We start from the raw sequence: 14,417 nt of genomic DNA, 5'->3' as shown, positions 1-14,417 counted from the left end.
AAGCTTAGGCACAGGAGTAAGTAGAGACAAGGAAACGGGGAGGAAATGGGAGGGAGTACACCTGGGAGACCCTTGCTTTGCAGGGGAGATCCCTCTGAGGAATCATCACACAATCAGGCAAGTTTGCTCATTCATTCACTCAACAAACATTTACTAACATGGAAGCAAAAATAATAACAATAGTCAACTTGTACTGAACCCTTGCTGAGTGCCCAGGACTGCTCTTAGAACCCTGGCTGTTGTGAGACTCCCCAAATTATGGATCAGGAAGTCAAAGCCCAGAGAAGTTAAGTCATCCCACCAAGGACACATAGCTTGAATCATCCCTGAGCTGGGATCTGACTCCAGGCAGTCAGGTTGCAGAGCCTGCTTTTTAAAGCATCCGTGTCTCTCTGTGGGCCAGGCCTGGCATCCACAGAACAGCCCATAAGCTACTCTTCACAGTGTTTTGTGCAAGGAAGGTATGAACATCAGGTTTTTGGAGCACAGAGGAGGGAGAAGCCAGTGCTGCCTGAAGAGGATGTGGGTGGTGAAGGGAGGAAAGAGAGACCGCAGGCAGACAAGAGGAAGAAGGGGGTGCAAGGCAGAACAATAAGCCTGGGTAAAGGTGTGGAGCAGGACTAGGGAAGAACGGAGTAGTCCGGGAATGCCAGAAGGTGGGTGTGGAATGAGCAGAGGGGTCATGGAGAAGGTATGGAAGGAAGTGAAGGTGGAAAGGTTGGCTGAAGCCTTGAAGGTCAAGCTAAGGAGTTTGGACTTTATCCTGGGAGTAGTGAGAACCTTAGAAGCGTTTCTGGAAGGGGATGATGTGAGCAGATTATACTTGAGAAAGATGGCTCTGGTTCTCTGCAGAGGATGGACTGGAGGAGGAAGGCTGGAGGCAGGGAGGCCAATGTGGAGGCTCAGTGGAAAGCTGCTAGCTCACTCCGCTCCAGCCGAACTGGCCACCTGGCTGTACCTTGACTGACCCAGACATGCTCCTGCCCCAGGGCCTTAGCACATGCTGTTTTCTCCATCAGGAACACTCCTCCCTGCAAAGTCCACATAGCTCCTTCTCTGTACATCTCTGCTTAATTGTCATCTTCTTGGTGAGCCCTTTCTTGACCGTCCCGGTAAAAGCCCCCACCCAAACATCATGCCCTCCCTTTCCTGCTGACCTTTCTTCATGGCATCTGTCACCAACCAAAATTTTATGCTCTTTGATCTTGTAATTTCATCCAAAATACTTCAGTTTGTATCTCTGAAAGATGAATATTTAAAAGCATAACCACAATAGCATTATCATACCTAAAAAACGGCATTAGACCCTCAGTAGCATCGAATATCCAGTGTTCATCCTTCCTGATAATTTTATGACTCCTTTGTCACAGTTGCCTTTTGCTCCAATCAGCATCTGTATTTGTTTATGCTTTGAATGGTTTCACTCTCTCCCCTTCTGGAATATCAGTGCCATTAAGGCTGGGATCTTTATTTTGTTCTCTGCTGTGTCCCCAGCACCTGGCACAGTGCCCCAGCATGAAGTAGGTATGAATAACCAGCCAGTCATAATCATAACAGCTGATATTGATCTTGTGGGCATTATGCATGTTTCTTGTTATTTACCATTTCACCTTATCTAATCCTCACAACATCTTCATGCAGTAGGGCTGCGACTGGGCCCGTTTTACAGATGGGAAAACTGAGCCAGGGGGCTCAAGGACTCACAGCTAGAAAATGGCCAGGGCCTAAGACCCAAGACATGGACTGGGCATCTGCAGACACTGGGGGAGGCTGAGGGTTTGTGGCTGCCCAGGAACTGCCCCCACATCCCACATGTATCCCAAACCCACCACCCTTCACGGACTCCCCTGCCCCCCACCCTCCCCCAGGCTGCCATCTTCTCTTGCCTGGAACGTTCCAGCACCCTCCTGGCAGCTGCTCGTCCTTTATTTCTGTAATGCCCACTTTTCAAGCAACATCCAGTGGGTGGAGGCCAGGTTTGCGGCTCACCACCCCACAATGCACAGGACAGCCCCTCACGACAAAGAATCATCCGTCTCCAAATGTCAATGGTGTCAAGGCTGAGAAACCAAGCTCGGGTTGAGAAACCGCAGGCATTCTGCATCCCAAGTGTGGCCAAAGTCTATGCCAGTCAGGTTTCCAGAAACGTGTTAGTAATAACAATGAAGACCCGAAGGTTGTAAACAAATTCCTTTTTTCACGGACGAGTGCGCATTCTCAGTTATCTCTAGGATAACATCATTCATTCATTTGACAAACATTTATTGAGTGTCTCCTGGGTGGCAGGCAACGTTCTAGGCACTGAGGGTACCACAGTGAACAATACAGGCAAGAGCCCGGCCCTTTGAAGCTTGGACCAAGTGAGGGACAGAAAAGGTAACCGCATAATTAGGTAATTATATGCCATGTCAGGTGGAGAAAAAATAAAGCAGGAGAGGAGAATGAGAAGCGCTGGGAGTACTATTTTATAGGGGGGTCAGGGATTGCCTCGCTGAGAAGATGACATTGGACTTGAGATCTGAACAATGTGAGCAGTGAGTCTTACGGATAGCTGCAGAAAGACTACGGGCAGAAGAAACAGCAAATGCAAAGGCCCCAAGATGTTAGAGTGGTTTGCCTGAGGAATAGCGAAGAGGCCACTGTGGGTAGGTTGCAGTGATGGAGAGAGGGAGAGTGGTAGGGAAGGAGGTTGGAAGGGTGTTGGAGGAGAGGGGAAAGATGCTAGACAAGGGCCCTGGAAGCAGATGATAGGACTTGAGTTTCTTTCCTGAGGGAGATGGGAGCCATGGGACAATTCTGAGCAGGGGAGTGAGCAGATCTGACTCACAGAAGTCACTCTGGCTGTGTGTGGGGGACAGACTGTGGGGTGGTGGGAAGATGGAAACACAGACAGGAAGAGTTTCCTGCAGTGGTTCAGATGGGAGAGGATGGGGGTCAGGAATGCAGCAGTGGGGTGGTGAGAAGTGGCCACATTCCAGACAGGTGTCACCCACGATTGTGTTTCACTCTCTCTCGCTTGCATTCCACAAAACTTTCAGGAGCAGAAGAGGAATGGTGGAGCCATGCTGGGTGTGTCAGGGACTGTCCCTTATCCCTGTCGACAATGACCCAGACAGCACTCCCTATGTCCCCAGCATTGCAAACAGAGCTCTATGCCCATTAGAGCCCCTGACCGTCCCTACCCCAGGGCTCTCCCCAAGAGTCAGTCATCCAGGGCAGCAAATGGTGCTGGGAAAACTGGGTGCCCACATGCGAAAGAATAGAGTTGGTCCCTTACCTCACACCACACACACAAATTAGCGCAAAATGTTTCAAACACCTCAATGTAAGACCTAAAAGTATAAAACTCTCAGAAGAAAAAATAGGGGGAGAGCTTCATGCCACTGGATTAGGCAATGACTTCTTGGCTAAGACACCAAAAGCACAGGCAACCAAAATAAAAATAGAAAGATAGGACTTCATCAAAATTAAAAACTCAGGTGCATCGAAGACACAATCACCCAAGTGATAAGGCAACCTACAGAATGGGGAAAAATATGTGCAGATCATAGATCTGATAAGGGGTTAATATCCAGAATATATAAAGAACTCTACAACTCAACAACAACAAAAAACAAACAACTTGGTGAGAAAACAGGGAAATGACTTGAGTAGACATTTCTCTAAAGAATCTGTACAAATGGCCAGCAAGCACATGAAAAGATGCTCGACATCACTCGTCATTAGTGAAATGCAAATCAAGACGACAATGAGACACCGCTTCACACCCAGAAGAATGGCTATTATCGAAAGAACAGAAAATACCAAGCGTTAGTGAGGATGTGGACAAACTGGAACCTTGGGCTCTGTTGATGGGAACGTCAAATGGTGCAACTGCTGCGGAAAACAGTTATGGTGGTTCCGCAAAAAAGCAAAAAAAAAAAAAAATTACCACATGATCCAGCAACTCCACTACTGGATATACTCCCAAAAGAATGAAAAGCAGGGTCTCGAGGAGATATCTGTACACCCGGGTTCATAGCAACATTATTCACAGCAGCTGAAGGTTAGAAGCAAGCCAACCATCCACGGACGGATGGATGGCTACACAAAGTACCGGGGAGCACTATTCAGCCGTAAAGAAGGAAATGCCGACACAAGCTATTACACGGATGCACCTTGAGGACGTTACGCTAAGTGAAATAAACCAGTCACAAAAAGACAAATAGTGCATAATTCTATTTGTATGCGGCACCTAGAGCAGTCAAATTCACAGAGACAGAAAGCTGAATGGTGGCTGCCAGGGGCTGTGGCGTGAGGAACGGAATGCCATTGTTTAATAGATACAGAGTTTCAGTTCTGCAAGACGAGCAATTTCTGGAGACTGGTTGCACAACAGCGTGCATAGACTTAACGCTGCTCAACTATATACCGAAAAACGGTTAAGGTGGTGAATTTTATGTTTTATGTATTTTGCCAGAAATAAAACAAGAAATCATCTGGGGGCTGTGTTCCCATTGTGGGGCTCAGGCATAAATGTTTTTCAAAGCTCAAGGGATCTGAAGGTGCAGCCAGGGTTGAACATCACCGCTCTGCAAGGTACGCCTTCTTTATTACGTCTACTTCCCGGTCTTACAGAGGTGAGGTGCACTGCCAGGAAGTGATGGAGGTGGGATTTGAACCCAGGCCCTTAGGAATCTGTCTTGCACGGTGACATTACGTCTTGTTATTTATGTCGCCAGGGAAACATCTGAAGGAGAACTGCGCACTGGACATTAATATATTAATTCTAGCTTCTGGCTGCCAGGTTGTGCCCACCTTTACCAGAGGCATCGACAGACACCAAGAGTCTCTCCCTTAGGGAGAAGGTTGGGCCTTATCTATTAAATTACCTATTAAAATAATGCTTAATGCTAACCCTGTGTCTCCAGTGGTCCCACCTGCCTTTGGGGGCAGGGTCATGATGAATCAGGAGCCAGGAACACTCCCGAGTCAAGTGGGAGACGCTGAACCCATCTCTCCCCTCAAACCACGTTCCCTAGGGTGAGAAGGGCAAGGTGGGGATGGCTCCCGGAGCTCGCGTCTCACTTCCTGAAGGCTGTTCACGCAGCACAGAGCCAGCCCAGGGGTTCAAAGTCAGGGAGCCCTCCCATTCCCTGTGTGACTGTGGGCCAGCCACTTCACCTCTCTGGGCCTTCGTCTCCATGGCTGTAGGATGAGGATAACTGCCCCTCCTTCGTGGGGTGGCCCAGGACTCAGAGCCAGTGGGCCTGTAATGCCCCTCGCGTCTGCACCGCCCCGTAAGCATGCTACGATGGCTACTGCTGCTGTTGGTTCTTATTGTATCCAGGAGATGCAGGTGAGGCGAACCGAGCCTGCCAGCCCCGGATTCTCTTCTTTTAGAAGGATCTCTGGTAGGGGTTTTGTTTTAAGATGCTTTTTTAGCCCACAAGACAACCAGGACACTGAAGACATGACATTTCCCACAGATCTGTGGTTCATTCCCCCAGATCCAGATCCTAAGACAAGGATCCAAGTACAAGTAGCGTATGTGGGAAGTGATCCCAGAAAACACTGGTAGGGGAGAGGGGCCGTGAGACGGGGAAGGGAAAGAAGCCAAACAGGGTGTATTATCAAGCAAGGAACTACTGTGGGCACCAGAAACTCTGGGGCCCTTTATAGAATGGGCACCTCTGAGTTACACCCCCATGCAGGGGTGCGGGAGCCGGGGTGTTCATACAGCTTCTCCCATCAGTCCGCACTGGAGGGCTGCTCTGGGTGGGGCATTAGGTCCCTGTCTTTACTGGACTCAATGGCTAGAGGAAGCTTTCAAGGCAAAGCAGGTGCTGGGTAGCTGGGAGTTGGGCTGGTGGCACCGAAATGGTAAGAGCTAAAATGATCTGTGTGGGACGCTGCATCTCCTCTCTCGGGGCCAAGTCCCTGTTCTGCCCCAACTGCCCCTGTGATGGTGAGCAAGTTATATAACCTCATTGTATTACAATAAGCACGTCTCATTTTAGAAGAAGACTTTTTTTTTTTAAAGAGCTTACTTATCTGGCAAGATCATGAGGAGGATTAAATAAGATGATGACAGGGGCGCCTGGGTAGCGCAGTCGTTAAGTGTCTGCCTTCGGCTCAGGGCGTGATCCCGGTGTTCCGGGATCAAGCCCCACATCAGGCTCCTCCACTGGGAGCCTACTTCTTCCTCTCCCACTCCCCCTGTTTGTGTTCCCTCTCTTGCTGGCTGACTCTCTGTCAAATAAATATAAAAGCTTTAAAAATAAATAAATAAATAAATAAGATGAGGACAATAAAAAACAAAAACCCTAAAAGTTACTGAAGGCTTTCTATGTGCCAGACCCTTTGCATGCATTAATTTAATTTAATTTGGTAGCAATTCAATGAGACAGGCATTGTTACTGCCCTCACTTGATGCATGAAGGACCCAGGGCACAGAGAGGTATAGCAGTTTGCCGCAGATCACAGGGTTAGTGAGTAAAGGAACCAGACATTGAACTTGGGCCATCCAGCTCTAAAATCAGGGCTCCCGTCCACACTACTATCAAGTCCAGGAAGTACACAAAGTGCTGGGTATAGAGTTGGTGTTTACTGCATGCTGGTTCTCTTTCAGTTAATGAAGCTTTGGCCAAACTGCTCATTTGGCCAACGTTTTCCCTCCCTAAGCATTTTCACATTTTGTAGCCTTTTAAAACCCCCGAGAGACCAGCTGCCAAGGTATGATCCTGGTCAAGCATCCTAACAGAACGGAAAGATCTTTGAGCCTCAATGAGGGTACCAGTGAGGTCGGAAAGGCCGGGAAATGGTCCCTGACCTTTCACTGGGTTGCTGTGCGACCCACGCAATTCGCTGGAGCATCCTCTGTGTTTCCTTATATCAGGCGGGGCTCCTGGATTCCTGATGCCCGTCTTCGGTGCCTCACATCTGCCATCATTCTTAATCCCTTGGGCAGCCCCGTGAGGGGTTTCGTTGTCATCCTCATCTGCAGATTCGGAAATGGAAGCTAGGGGAGACGAAATGATTTGCCCAAAGTCCAGAGCTAGGAAATGGCAGGGCTGGGATTCCAACCCAGGACGGTGTGACCTCACAGCCAGGATTCCAGGTCTCTGCAATATCGTCTCCAAGGAATAAACACAAACGTCTAGGATGACCGACCTGGGGCTGGCGGGAGCCTCGGCCGCAGATGACTCACATCGCTGAAGGGGCCCCAGAGATTCTAAATTGGTTTCCCTCATTTTTTCGGTTTCCCACACCCTCGTTTTTTCTTGATGATAATCCCTGAATTCCCCTGGCTCCAGTGAAGGAAGCAGAAGCGTCATCACATTGGAGGCATGAAATCCCAAAAAGGCGGGCCATGATGGGGCAGTCCACAACACTGGGGCAGGGGATGCTGCCAACCAGGAGTGCAGCTAGCAGACAGGAATCCCCCGATAAAGCGAATAATCGCTGCTGTCGTTTAGCGGATGCTGACCATGTGCCAGGCACTTTATGCAGATTACCTCCTCATGGCCCTGCCAGGTGGGCTCCATTTTAATCCCCATTTCCTAGATGAGGAAACTAAGACTCAGAGAAGGAAGGGAATTTGCCCAAGGTCGTATCCTTGGCAAGCCATGGACCTGAGAACTGAACCACGTCTGCTGGACCCCAGAGATGATTCCCTTTTTTTTTTTTTTTAGATTTAATTTTAAGTAATCTTGATACTCAACATGGGGCTTGAACTCACAACCCTGAGATCAATAGACATACTCTCCACCGACTGAGCCAGCCAGGTGCCCCACCCCCATGAAGAGATGATTCTTTTTTTTTTTAAGGTTTTATTTATTTATTCGACAGAGATAGAGACAGCCAGCGAGAGGGAACACAAGCAGGGGGAGTGGGAGAGGAAGAAGCAGGCTCATAGCGGAGGAGCCTGATTGTGGGGCTCGATCCCATAACGCCAGGATCACGCCCTGAGCTGAAGGCAGACGCTTAACCACTGTGCCACCCAGGCGCCCCGAAGAGATGATTCTTAATCAAATCTGTAGTGGGCAAAATACCCACCACTATCTTTAAATAAAGACCACCCCCATTTTTGAATATAATATATTATTATGATTATTCACGTTTATAAAGTACTTTCCATTTGCAAATTATATTCGCATCTGAAATCTCGCTGAGTCATCAAAACAGCCCCAAGAGGTGGGCATTGCTCTAACTGCCATTTGGCCGATGAGCTCACTAAAGTGCAGACAGCTTGAACGATCTGCCCAAGATTCCAGGATTAAGAAACACAAGCTGGGAACCAGACCAGCCTGGGTTCAAACCCTAGCTCTGCCATTTTCATTCCTGAGACAAATATGTATTGAGTATTTAATTGTGGGCATTCCAGCAAGTGATTTCACCTTTCAGAGCTTCAATTTTCTCTTTGTGAAAGAGTCTTAATACCACTCATTGAAGCCATTCCTTCTTGCATCTGAAAATGCCAGACGCTTGCCTTCCCTGGCTTCCCTGCAGCGACAGCATGAGCACGTGATGGGATCCTGGCCAATGGGATTTGAAAAGAAGTCTAATGGGGCTCCTGGAAAAAGGTTTGCCTCTTGGGATAAAATGTCCCTCTGCACTGGTTGGACCTCATGGGTCTACATTAGCCGTCTTGTGACATGACGCATTAAGCCTGAGGACCAAGCCATCTGCAGGAGCTGGAGGAGCAGAAAGATGGAAAGATTCTAGAATCCTGATGGCAGCATGGAGCCATTAACCCGAAACCAGCTACCTTGGAACTTCCTGTTACGTGAGATGGTGCATCTTCCTCCTTGTAGAGGCCACTTTGAGTTCTCCAGTCTATTACTTGCAGTCCAAATTGGCAGATTACCTGATAGGACTGTTGAAGGGGTTTCAATGAGCTAGGGGATATAAGGTACCCCTAACTAGTGCCTGGCACAGTCAACAGTAGCCAATCAGACTGAGATACACGCCCTGAGACTGTTCCAGGGAGGGCAGACGTTCCTGGACTGGCAAATTAATTGCCTCTCTCTCCTGCTAAGAGAAGCCTGGAGATTTTTCTGAGAAAGTAGAAACCCAGTGGTGGCCCAGGACCACAGTCCTGTCGCTGCAACGGGGCTGACCCCAGCTTCCAAACAAGAATCAATCACACCGCCTTTTGCCTAATGGATTTTGATTTTCACTTCCCTGACGGTGAAGGCTAGAGCCTGCACTTCGGTTTGTCTCCGCGTTGCCAGAACACCCCATCAATTATTAACAGCGTCAGCTCCGTCTCCCAGTACTGCTATCAGAGGAAAGAGTTTGTCGCAACTCAGCCCACCCAGTCATAGAGAAAGGACTCTGCTCCTATTTATAGCAACAAGCCCCACCCACTCCCATGCGCTAGGCACTGTGCTAAATCTTGACAAACATGATTTCATGATGACCCTGCAAGGAGGGCCTTGTGTCTCCATCTTACAGGTGGAAGGCAACGGCTTGCAGAGGTGAAGAACCCACCTGAGCCAGAAACTGGGGAGGCAGTGGGACTGGGCCGGGAACCCTGGTCTGTCCTTGCTCTAAACACATGAGGTATGCTTTCTCCTGCATCTCAAGACCATGGGAAATGATGCCCCGCTTGACCATCTCATTCCACAGCCTCTGAGAAATTTCCATAGGCTTTGCTTTTCTGACAAGCAAGGCATCGAACTTGGGGGATGGATGGGGTGGGGTGGGCAAACTACAGGTGATTGAAGGTGGCCAGGAAGCTGGGTTGCAGGCGGGCAGTGAGGAACGAGAGACAGATCCCCAAAACCCGGGACACACTGACTGCCTGCCAGCCTGATCCATTCATTCAGTCCACATGTAGTTACTCGGAGCTCCTCTGGGCCAGCCACCTTGACGGGTGCTGAGAACAGAGCAGTGACTGTAACTCACAGAGCCCGCACGCTGGAGCAGAAGAAAGAAAAGGTAGCAAATACAATTTCAGATGGCGCTCAAAGCCTATGCAGGAAAGACATTGAATGTGGTTGCAGAGAGAAAGGGGAAGGAGGTTGTTTTAGACAGGGGTTGGGGAAAAGTCTCTCTGAGGAGGGGTTATTTGAGCAGGGACTTGCTCAAGTGAGGAATGAGGAGAAGCTGCTGGCAACGGGACAAGCTGGCGAAGAGCATTCCAGGTGGCAGGAATAGCAGGTGCAAAAGTCCTGAGGTAGAGGCCAAAGCCTGCCCTGTGTAGAGAACAGCAAGGAAGCCAGTGGGGCTGCAGCCCAGTGAACCAGAGGAAGTTGAATAGATGAACTCAGAGAGAGGACATGGGGACCGACTCAGTGGGGTCTGATATGCCACAGTGGAGGGTTCGGATTTTATTCTGAGTGTGGAGGATTTTAAGCAGGTGAATAATGTGATCCAATCTAGATTTTGAAAAGCTCACTCTGGCTTTGGTGTGGGCAATGGATTTGCAGGAGGCAAAAGTGGAAGGAGGGAGACTGGGAGAAGTCTGTGGCACTTAAGCACTACGGAAAGAACAACATCTTCAAAATCACACTTGGGTTTGAATTCCTGGCTACTCCTGTTTGCCTGCTGTGTGACCTTAGGCAAGTTACTCAACTTCTCTGAACCTCCCTATTTGTGAAAGGTGGGATAGTAACAGAGAGCTGGTATAATTGTTACATTCCATACACAGTAAATGTTTGATCAATGGCGGTCAGGCTTTCTATACTGAGGGACCACTGAGCCTGCCTGCCTGCCTCCGCATTTCAGCTCTGGCTGCAGAATGTCCTAGACTGCCCATCTGCCAGGAATGTGAGCTGACAGCCTGAGCCTAGGATCACGGAGAGGTCATGAAGCTCGTCCCTGCAAGCAGATTAACCCGACGGCAAGATGGGGCTGTTTATTCCCAAACAGCGCCTTTTGTAAGCCTGAGCTCCCTCCCCTGTCTTGCTGCCAGACGCCAACCCAAACACAGCCCTTTGCCTGCTTCTTCTCTGGGAGGGTGACTGGACCCTTCCCAGCCCCTCATTCTCATGTCATAGGGACAGGACAGGGGGTGAGGGGGGTAGAGTCATGTTTGGGCCTAAACAGGATGTGTGTAGGAGGAACCCGTGTCAGGCCTGGAAATAGCAAAATAAGTCTGCTGATCCTAAGCCGGTTAAGGTGAGTGACTGTCTTAAGAGGGAGGCTTTCTGGACACGAAACCTAGGGCAGGATTATGGTCAGAGGCAGCCCACAGAAGAGGAAACCAGGCCTAGAAATCTCTACATTCTCTTTGGGGTTGCCAGGAAAGAGAGAAAACCGCAGGCCTCCCTCCGCCTTCCTCCCAGCCACCCCCTCCTGCATCTACTCTCGGAGGCCTCTCCCCGAGTCACCAGATCTGGAAAAAGGACCCCACAGTGTCCTCTTCAGAGCCAGCCTTGCAGGTAGACCTTCAGTGAGGGGCCAACTAAGCCAGGGGGACCCCACCAGGAGAGGCCAGGCGGAGCATGAGGCAGCCCAAGCACATACACGACGCTGGTGCGCCTTTTTCCTTTTGCGGAGAACACATTTACCTACCTGTCCACCCCACCCCCACCCCCTCTTGGCCCCACTCTTTGAGAGTGCCTTTCCCGATGTGGTAGTCCTGGATTTCAACATCAACACTTCTCTCTTCTGGCTCCCCCTTGGGCCTCACACAACCTCTTTTAGAGCGCTGAACACTGTTGTAATTTACTCCCGACACCCAGCACGTTGGCCACCAGAAGACGGGCCCCATCTCTCTGAGGCATTCCCGGAATCCAGCCTGACACAAGGAAACAGCTCATCAACCACTGACCCCCTTCCCTGGCTGGGCCCCCCACCCCAAGTCTGTCTCAGGCCGTCAGAGCCTCTGCCTTTACCCAGCAGCACACTGGCCCACGTGGTGTGATCTAAGCCTTTCCGCCTCCTTCTGCTTCATTTTGCACATTGCCTCATTTTTCTCTCTTATTTCAAAATTTACATCCTCTTCCGACAGCCAAAGCATCTTCACAAGCTGCACCAAATCATTCTTGGAATAAACTCACCAAATAAATAAAGAAAGAACAAACCAGGGGTGACCCTTCGCCCACAAGCATTCGCAGCCAGCTGTGTGCGTCATGCATGCACACACCCACCCCTCAGTGTCCCTTTGCCTCATTTTTCTGACTTATGTTAAAACTGCCTGACAGTATCTCAGTGTCCTCCAAGCACGCCTGTAAGCTGCTTTCATTCCTTCCTTGGGGCAAAGTGGGGTTATAAATACAGGGATAAGTATTAGAATTGCAGGTGACACCCCCCCTTGCCTGGGTCTGGGACTCCACAAGGGAGCATCATGTCTATAGACCAAACTCAACTCCAACCCAGCAAGTCTTTACCGTCCCTCTGTGCCTTCTTATTTACAGTGTTCACCCTCTTGCTGTGGGAGTTTGTCTCCACAAATCCTCTTCTCCAACGGAGTCGAGGTATGAAGTATTGAATAATGAAGGGATGAGGTAACCAAGACAAACAGGAACAGTCCAAAGGGGTTGGTCCTCACCTCTGAGGTCTGGGCCATAGCTCAGCGCCCCCCCCCTTTCTGGTCTTATTTAGGAACTAAGGCAAATACCCCCAGCGGTGGTCCTCGAGCTGGGGACCCAGGCAGAGCCCCCAGCGCAATTGCCCGCAGATCCCAGACTCACCTTGGCAGCCACGGAAGAATTGGGCTTCTCCAGGAGGTCCCAGAGCTTTTTCCTCTTCTCTGCACAGCACGTGTTATCGAACTCCTCACCCTCCCGCTCCCGCAGGGTCTCGGCCTCGCGCTTGAGCTCCTCGTTCATCTGCTCCTTCTTCTGGTGGTAGCGGGCCTGGCAGCAAGACTCCAGGTAGATTTCGTCGATGCCCCAGTAGTCAAGCTCTTGGCTGAAGCTCAGCGCGCACATCTCCTCCATCATGTGCAACCGCCCAGTGCGGTAGAAATTGAGGATGGAGGTGAAGGCGCCTGGATGGCGGTCGAAGAAGTACTCATTGTCGTCAAGGCTGTAGTCGTCGCACACCTCGAGCAGCGAGTCGTGCGTGTTGCAGTCGCGTAGCTTGCCCAGCCGCGTGCGGGGCAGGCGGTCCAGAGTGCGCCAGAGCACCTCGTGTGCCAGACCCCCGACGTTGAGGCGGACGCGCCTCGAGCACGCCTTGCTGCGCACGATCTCCATGGGCTCGGGCGGCAGCGAGCTGGTGGAGCGGGAGCCATGCTTCGTCATGCCCGCCGGCATCGCTGGTCCGGCCGCCCCCGCCCCCCCGCCCCCCCAGGCCGCTGTCACTGGACGGCAAGGCCGGCCGCTGCGGGGGAGGGGGGCAGGGAGTGCTGTGGGCTGCTGGGGGTGCAGGGGACCACGCGGGCGCGCGTCACGGCCGTCTTCTCACCTCCATCCCGACCGCTGCAAAGCAGGAAGCGGACAAGGGTCAGCAAACGGGGAGCTGGGCGCGGCCCCACCCCACCTCTCCACCGGGGGCCCCAAGCGGCCTTGACCTTCCCTGTGCTTAAGCGGCTCAGGACTGGGGGGCGGGGGTGGGGGGTGCTGCTGAAAGGCTTGGCGCTGTCCCTCCCGCCGGTGCTGAAGTCCGCCCCACCCCATGGGTGGAGGGAAGGGACGCTCTTTGGGGCGGGGAGAGGGCCCCCAAGAGGCGCTCCGGGGATCCGGGAGGCCCCACCCCGGTTTCTGCCGCTCAGGCCGGACCCAGCCGCCCGGGGCGCTGTCCTCCCCTTCGAGTGCTGAAACTCGCTTCTTTCTGGGTCTCCCCGTCGAGTCCCGAACCAGGCCCCACAATGGGCAGAAAGGGGCACTGCATGAAAAACTTTTCTTTTTCTTTTTTTTTGAGATTTCTCATCTTTTCCTTCCCCTTGCTCCGAAATAATTAGAATTTGAGTTCTAGGGGGTGGCAGCGGGTTTGTTTTTTCTAAACCTTAAAAGACTTGGGGGGAATACTGGGGGGATTTCAGCTGCCCACCTGTCGGAGGTCGCAACTGACGGGGTGGTCAAAGACAGCCTCGCTGTTCCGGAGCGACCCCTCTCCCTAAAGCACGGGAGCATCTCTTGAGGTCGCTCCAGTAACTAAGCGAGCCCTGAAAGATGCAAAGCCAAGATATGCGTGGAGTCCTGCCCCTCCCTCTGTGCCCCCTACCCCACCGCAGGAGGGGCGCGCAGAGTCCTGCGGATCCACCTGCTCCATCCTTCCTTCTTTCCTTCCCCGCCCCCTTCCCCCCCTCCTCCTCGCTCCTCTCCTGCGATGGCTTTTTATAACTCCGGGTTCTGCGCCTTTCCCGGGGCTTGGAAGGGAAGGGGTGGGGGAGGTGGGAGGCGGGGAAAGGAGATGAATTTTCTGGCCTTTTCAAAACGTGCCCTCCTCCCGCCGCGCGCTGGTGATTCGGGGGCTGCCCTGAGCCCCCCCAGCATGTGATCCTGACGCCCTCTCCCCTCGCGCCTCCCCAGGCCCCAACC

General features: G+C 51.5%; 1 protein-coding gene across 1 annotated transcript in view; it reads right to left on the bottom strand.

The window, feature by feature from the left end:
- The window catches only part of KCNB1 (potassium voltage-gated channel subfamily B member 1), a 103,467-nt gene extending 89,493 nt beyond the window's left edge, over nucleotides 1-13,974 (bottom strand). Inside the window, exons 1-2 of the mRNA XM_011225114.3 lie at nucleotides 13,927-13,974; nucleotides 12,624-13,355 (exon numbers count right to left, since the gene is read on the bottom strand). Coding sequence (XP_011223416.3) covers nucleotides 12,624-13,190 — 567 coding nt within the window. The 5' untranslated portion in view covers nucleotides 13,191-13,355; nucleotides 13,927-13,974. The remainder of the gene's footprint in view (nucleotides 1-12,623; nucleotides 13,356-13,926) is intronic.
- Between the last annotated feature and the right edge of the window lie 443 nt (nucleotides 13,975-14,417).

Source organism: Ailuropoda melanoleuca, chromosome 13 (assembly GCF_002007445.2).
Source record: "Ailuropoda melanoleuca isolate Jingjing chromosome 13, ASM200744v2, whole genome shotgun sequence".
Lineage (NCBI taxonomy): Eukaryota > Metazoa > Chordata > Mammalia > Carnivora > Ursidae > Ailuropoda > Ailuropoda melanoleuca.
This window is presented reverse-complemented; position numbering and strand designations above follow the sequence as displayed.